The 7158-nt window shown below is 46.0% G+C and overlaps 1 protein-coding gene across 1 annotated transcript; it reads right to left on the reverse strand.

Moving 5' to 3' along the window:
• Nucleotides 1–4618: 4618 nt before the first annotated feature.
• Nucleotides 4619–5557, reverse strand: LOC138287022 (olfactory receptor 5J3-like). The gene has a single exon (XM_069227383.1). The coding sequence runs from the start codon at nt 5555–5557 to the stop codon at nt 4619–4621; it is 939 nt and encodes a 312-aa protein (XP_069083484.1).
• Nucleotides 5558–7158: the final 1601 nt, after the last annotated feature.

The raw sequence follows: 7158 nt of genomic DNA on the forward strand, positions 1-7158 counted from the left end.
TGAAGTAGGCCTACTTCAAAGTAAAGTCTCTTTTGAATGTGAAATCCTGCCTTTCCCAGGCCAGGCCCCAGACACTCACCAGGGGGTCAGAGACGGCATTGTGTGAGGACAGGCATAGCCCTTTCAGGTGTAAGTGACCACTCCTCCCCTCCCTGCTAGCACAGATGGCACCCCAGACTACACCCCAGCCTCCTTTGTGTCACTGTCTAGTGTGAGGTGCAACCAGCCCAACTGTCAAGCTGACCCACACAGGGAATCCACAAAGAGGCAGAGTCACAGAAATGGTATAAGCAAGAAAATGCTCACTTTCTAAAAGTGGCGTTTTCAAACACACAATCTTAAAATCAACTTTACTAAAATATGTATTTTTAAATTGTGGGCTCAGAGACCCCAAACTCCACATGTCCATCCGCTCCCAAAGGGAATTTACACTTTAATCAGATTTAAAGGTATCCCCCATGTTAACCTAATAGAGGGACAGGCCTTGCAACAATGGGAAACGAATTTAGCAATATTTCACTGTCAGGACATATAAAACACATTACTATGGGGGTCATTCTGACCTTGGCGGTCTTTTCGCAAGACCGCCGAGTTACCGCCGCGGTGAAGACCGCCGACCGCGGCGATATGCCGCTGTGCGCATTCTGACCGCTGGGAGCGTTCCGCCGGAAAACCGCCAGCAGCCACACTGGCGGTCGGCGGGAAAGTGGAGACTGGTCAACCTCCACCGCCACGCCAGCAGAACACCGCCCACAGAATTACGACCCACATTTCTGTGTGGCGGTCTTCTGTTGGCGGTCTTCTGTTGGCGGTCACCTCCCCATGGCTCCTGTCACCTCCCGGAGGACCAACGCACAAGGTAAGTTGATCGTCCGTGAGGGGAGGGGGTGGGGGGGTGTTGTGTGATGTGTGCGTGCATGGGGGTGTGCGTGTGAGTGTGTAGAGGGGGTGTGTGAGTGCGTGCATGCGGGCGGGGAGTGCTGCTGTGCCTATGGGCAATGTGTGTAGTTCGGCGGGTGCGCATGTCGGCATGTATGTGTGCGGGTATGTGTCCCCGTTGTGTATGTGTGTGTGTAGGGGGTGTGTATATGTGCATGTTGGGGGTGTGTGCATGTCGGGGTGCGTGTATGTGCATGTCGGGGTGGGGGTGGGGAGGGGGTTCGTACCACCTCTGGGGGGTGGCAGGGGGGTGGAGGGTGTGGGGGGAGGACTCGGGGGGGCAGTGGGGGGTGGGGGAGACCCCTATCAGTGCCAGGGAAGGAATTCCCTGGCCCCGATAGTGCCTACCGCCATGGTTCGCATGGCGGTTCCCGAACGCCAGAAACCGCGGCGGTAAGCAGGGTCATGATACCGTTGGCGGTCTTGGGTCGACCGCCGGACCGGAGTGCGCAGACTCCAGCCCGTCGGTCATGACCGCCGTGGCTGTCGGAGTGGGGAAGTGGCGGTCGGTCGCGGCGGTGACCGCCGCGGTCAGAATGCCATTTTTAATACCGCCGGTCTGTTCGCGGTCCGACCGCCGCCTCTCCGCCGACCGCCAAGGTCAGAATGAGGGCCTATATGTCCTACCATAACCATACACTGCAACCTGCCCTTGGGGCTACCTGGGGCTTACCTTAGGGTGCCTTACATGTAAGAAAAGGGAAGGTTTGGGCCTGGCAATTGGGTACACTTGCAAAGTTGAATTTACAGTGAAAACCGCACACATAGACACTGCAGTGGCAGGTCTGGGACATGATTACAGAGCTACTCATGTGGTTGGCACAACCAGTGCTGCAGGCCCACTAGTAGCGTTTGATTTACATGCTCTGGCACCTCTAGTGCACTTTACTAGGGACTTACTAGTAAATCAAATATGCCAATCATGGATAAACCAATCACCTACAATTTACACAGAGAGCATATGCACTTTAGCACTGCCAAAAAGATTGGGGATGACCCTGCATAAGCAAAAAAGTCCAACATGCGTTGTTTCTCCAGCCGCGATGTGTCGATCTCCCCCCTGCGATGCAGGTGGAACATCGATTTTAGACGCAAAGCCAGTGGCGTGTCATTTATCAGGCACGTTGCAGATGGTGCATCAGAAATTTCCCCACACAGCATTCTGTGCATGGATTTTCAGCTCTTGTCTGCCAACTTCACCCAGGGACTAGATAGGACACCACTTGGCAGGGTAGGAGTCTCACCTGAAAGTCCGTATGTTAGCAGGGGAAGCCTTTGATGGTCCTGAGACTTCAAAATAGGAGGCAAGCTGAATTCAAGCCCTCAGAGATTCTTCACAAGCAGGAATATACCACGAAGTCTAGTCTTTGTCCCCTTTCACAGGCAGAAGCAGCACGTACAGGATAGCCCAACAAAGCACAGTCACAGGCAGGGGCAGCACTTCTCCTCAGCTCATCCGCTCTTCTCCTTGGCAGAGGTTCCTCTTGGTTCCAGAAGTGATACTGCAGAAAATCTAACGTCTGGGGTTTTGGGTCTACTACTTATACCTCTTTCTGCCTTTGAAGTAGGCAAACTTCAAAGGAAAGTCTCTGTTGTTTACAGGATACTGCCTTGCCCAGACTAGGCCCAAGATACACATCAGGGGATTGGAGACGACATTGTGTGAGGGCAGGGACAGCCTATTCAGGTGTAAGTGACCACGCCTGCCTCCACTCTAGCACAGATGGCTCATCAGGATATACAAGCTACACCCCAGCTCCCTTTGTCTCACTATCTAGTGGGGTTTCACAAAAAACCCAACTGTCAAAGTTATCCAAACAGGAAATCCATAAACAGACAGAGTCACAGAATGGTTTAAGCAAGAAAATACCTACTTTCGAAAAGTGGCATTTTCAAACCAACAGTCCAAAAACCAATTTCACTAACAGATATATTTTTAAAATTCAGTTCACAGACCCCAAACTACATATTTCTATCTGCTCTCAGAGGGAATTTACACTTTATTTAAAGGCAGCCCCCATGTTAACCTATGGGAGAGCTAGGCCTTGCAGCAGTGAAGACTAAATATAGCCGTATTTCACTTTTAGACCTTGTAACACACATCAGTTCATGTCCCACCTTTAACATACACTGTACCCTGCCCATGGAGCTACCCAGGGCCTACTTTAGTGGTGTTTTACGTGTATGAAAAGGGAAGGTTTAGCCTGGCTTGTGGGTACACTTGCAAAGTCGAATTGGCAGTTGAAAACTGCACATAGACATACTGCAGTGGCAGGTCTGAGCCATCTTTACAGGGCCACAAATGTGGGTGGCACAACCAGTGCTGCAGGCCCACTAGTAGCATTTGATTTACTGGCCATGGACACCTCTAGTGCACTTTACAAGGGATTTACTAGTAAATCAAATATTCCAATAATGGATAAACCAATCACCAATACAATTTACATAGAGAGCATATGCACTTTAGCACTGGTTAGCGGTGGTAAAGTGCTCAGAGTCCTAACCCCAACAAAAACAGGCAAAAAAAATAGGAGGAAGGAGGCAAACATTTATTGATGACCCTGAAAAATCAGCCACTTCCAACAGTTTTTCATTTCAGTCCTTGGAGAGATTCCCTAATTCCAGATGGGAAATCACCATGTATGAAAGGCAATAATGTATAGAAGGCAAAATGATGCGTGATATGCTATGTTGCGATAATACCCTCCTATTCATTCTTTTGCTGCAGAAGAACCTGTAGCCCTCCTCTCAACATACCACTCCCTATATTTGCTAACCTTTTCTATATTATGTACCACTCCCTATATTTGCTAACCTTTTCTATATTATGCACCTATGTTCCTCACATTTACCTGCATTCACACATTTCACAATGACTCCTCCAAAATACATGAAATAGTTCTAGGGAGAATGTGCAAATCAGAGGATAATTTTTGTTAGTTCTGTGTTCCACTTATTCCAACATGTGGTTTGTTCAGTTGATCTTCCAATAGTTCAAAATGAGTTCTTAGGGAACACTAGAACTAGTTCATTTTGAAGACTGGATATAACTGTTGTACCTCATAGACTCCCCAGTCTTTTATCTCAACTCCATGCAAAATCCAGGTGCCAACTGTTCAATTGCTAATAAAATGTCTTCTTGTTTAAGGTAAATTACAATGTCATTGACATTAGAGGAACATGTATATGATGCTCATTAATTAACACCAAAAATTGTGTTTTACCTTGTATTGCAACCTAGAGTGATACTAGATATAAATCAAAAAGAATTAGAGAGAGTTGGAATCCTTGTCTGATTCTATGTGACTTTCTGAAAAGTTCAAGCATGTGTGTTTTTGCCATACACCTTGGTGAGAGAAATTTATACAGTTTACAGGTTGCTGAGGAAGGAAAAACCTTTCCACAATGCCCACTATATGCAACCAAATGGTTTCTCTGCATTTAGTACAATGAGAGGAATCACTTCTTCTGTTTTTTGTGCTCAGTCAACAATAGAAATATATTATCTTGGCCTGAAATCACTATTTAACTGTGTGTGCCCTATCTCTTGCTTAAAACAATATTGTGTAAGGTACGGCCACATTAGGTGAGCTGGTGTTTATACTGCACATCCTGCTATCACCCACAAATGCTTTCAACAGCAATGTTTCATTCTCTAAAAAATAGTTAAGGTCAAGGTTCACCAGTGGTGACTTATTTTCCGATACATCTTCTGCACAGTTTCTTTCATCTCTTGGTTTCTCAGGCTGTAGATCAGAGGGTTCAGAGCAGGAATTACCACAGTGGAGATAACAGCTACTACTTTGTCCTGTTCTTCTGAAGAACTTGAGTTAGGCCGCAGCTCCATGAACAGGACAGTGCCATAGAAGAGGAAGACACAAGTGAAGTGGGAGATGCAGGTGGAGGCGGCTCTCCATCTCTTGGCTGTTGTGCGAATCTTCAGGATTGAAAGGATGATGAAGGCATAAGTGATGAGTATAACAATCAGAGAACTTAACACAACTAAGGAAGCAAAAACAAACCGCACTAAATCATTGATGGAAATGTCAGTGCAGGACAGCTTCAGCAGCACAGGGTAATCACAAAAAAAGTGGTTCATAATATCAGGACCACAAAAAGTCAGGCGATGCAAGCAACCTGCATGAATCAGAGAGTGTAGAAATCCCCCTACGTATGACCCTGCAACCAAATGCATGCAGAGACGGATTGTCATGGTGACTGTATACAGCAGTGGGTTACATACTGCCATATAGCGGTCAAAGGCCATAGCTGCCAGGAGGAAGAATTCAGTGCTGCCAATAGCTGCAAAAAAGAATACTTGAGTTACACAGCCATGAAGGGAGATGGTCTTCTTCTTAGACAGTAGATCAGCCAGCATTTTGGGGGGAATAACACAAGAGTACAGAAGGTCAAGGCATGATAGTTGGGTGAGAAAGAAATACATGGGTGTCTGAAGGTGAGTGTTGCAGCCAACAATAACCAGGATGCTGATGTTGCCCAGAAGAGTGAAAACATAGACTGGAAGCAATAATAGAAATAGCAGGATTTGCAGGTTGGGGTCACTGGTGAGACCCAGCATGATAAACTCAGTGACAGTGCTCCAATTTCCAGGTCTCATGGCTACTCCCAATGTAATTTATCTACACAAAACCAAGAAAGGGACAATTTCTTAATTATATTCAGATAACTCCTTGAAGACACTCAGCAAATGTAAAATAGTCTACCACCCTATGATGTAGCTGAATGTTACTACATGTCATCCTGTGTGAAAGCCATAGGCACATGATTGTGTGTTGTTGCTGCCCTTCAAGAGGGACATGAGAAGACATATGTGTATTTCCTGGCTGTGAAGAGAACAAACTAAAACACCCATATTCTGAAGTAACCAAATGTTCATGCTAGTACGAACTGCATTGTTTTCTGCAAACTCCTGGTCCTCTAACCAGTGATTGACAACATGTATGAGTGCTGGCACTTTGAGCAGTCACATACACTCTCATTTCATAATGGAATCCAACTCAAGATATACAGGGGGCATTTCTTTAGACCAAAAAAGACCCTGCCTAGTCTTCCTCAGTTGGGTGTCAATACGCACATTGACCATTGTCTCACTCATGCGGGAGTGCATACTGTCAGCAGTGTCTCATTTGTCAAATTATAATTGCCAAGGCTCAAAGCTCTTCTCACACACCCACCACCAGCATTGTTGAATGTCTAGGCTGCTAAATAGCAAGGCTGTCAATTCTCAGTTCCATGTTGTGCCTCTTTGTCCACCGCCATACACAGTCTGCTTCTTTTTCCACTCTTGCTGGCTCCTACCATCCCTTCTGTCTCTCTTCATCTCTCTTTTCCTCTATTTCTCTTCCTCTTTCTTTTTTTCGCTTTTGTTCTTCTCGCTTTTTTGCTCAAAGTATGATGATAGAAAACAAGACCCATTCCTAAAGAATGAGTGCCCAGAGACCTCTCCTGCAACAATAGGCTCAAATGAGTCTTGACTATCAGAGCTCACTCATCATTTCTCAAATACGGATGCTCAGGCATACACACAGGGTTACTCAAAACTCGGTAAGATGCTGTGTGGGGTTCTTCTTAAGTCCAAGCTAAGTGATCAGTCCACTTCAGGATCTGTGCAAGCTCACAGCTCTATCATATCTGGACTACCCTCACTTCCATTTACATATATGAGTGTGTGAAATGGTGGTTGTGCTGAAAGTCTTAATTGTACTAATTGGTAACCCAATTTACAGTCCAGGTGCATTGGAAATCTAGACTGGAAGAACTAGATTTCCCCTGCATTCCCACAGATATTCCAACACCTTGGAGTTTCTTTTAATTACACACTTATGGATTAACCCTTTCCTCAGGTCAGAGTCTTGGGAAGTGTTCTGGGAGTTCAGCCCTTATCATTTATCAACAGCCCATTCTCAGGCAGACTTCACACAGTCACCATTTCACCCTGAGAAATTGGATCTATTCAATTTGTAGTGTGGTATACTTTGGTTGTATGTGCACCTGTGTAGTTGGCTGACCTATGCTGATTCTGAGGGTGCTTGCAGGTGTGTCATGTCACCGGTGGCATGGCACAGGGTGCTGGATGCATTCATGTAACATTTCCACCTACAGTGCTGAATGTCTGCCACTACAGATGAATAGTCCCATAGCCTTGTTGAATACTAGTGAACTATGATCCTAATGCTCATGGATTATGACCATGCAACA

Source organism: Pleurodeles waltl, chromosome 4_1 (genome assembly GCF_031143425.1).
Source record: "Pleurodeles waltl isolate 20211129_DDA chromosome 4_1, aPleWal1.hap1.20221129, whole genome shotgun sequence".
NCBI lineage: Eukaryota > Metazoa > Chordata > Amphibia > Caudata > Salamandridae > Pleurodeles > Pleurodeles waltl.

Coding starts and splice junctions, on each gene's coding strand:
- LOC138287022 (XM_069227383.1), bottom strand. CDS start 5,557: ATGAGACCTGGAAATTGGAGCACTGTCACTGAGTTTATCATGCTGGGT.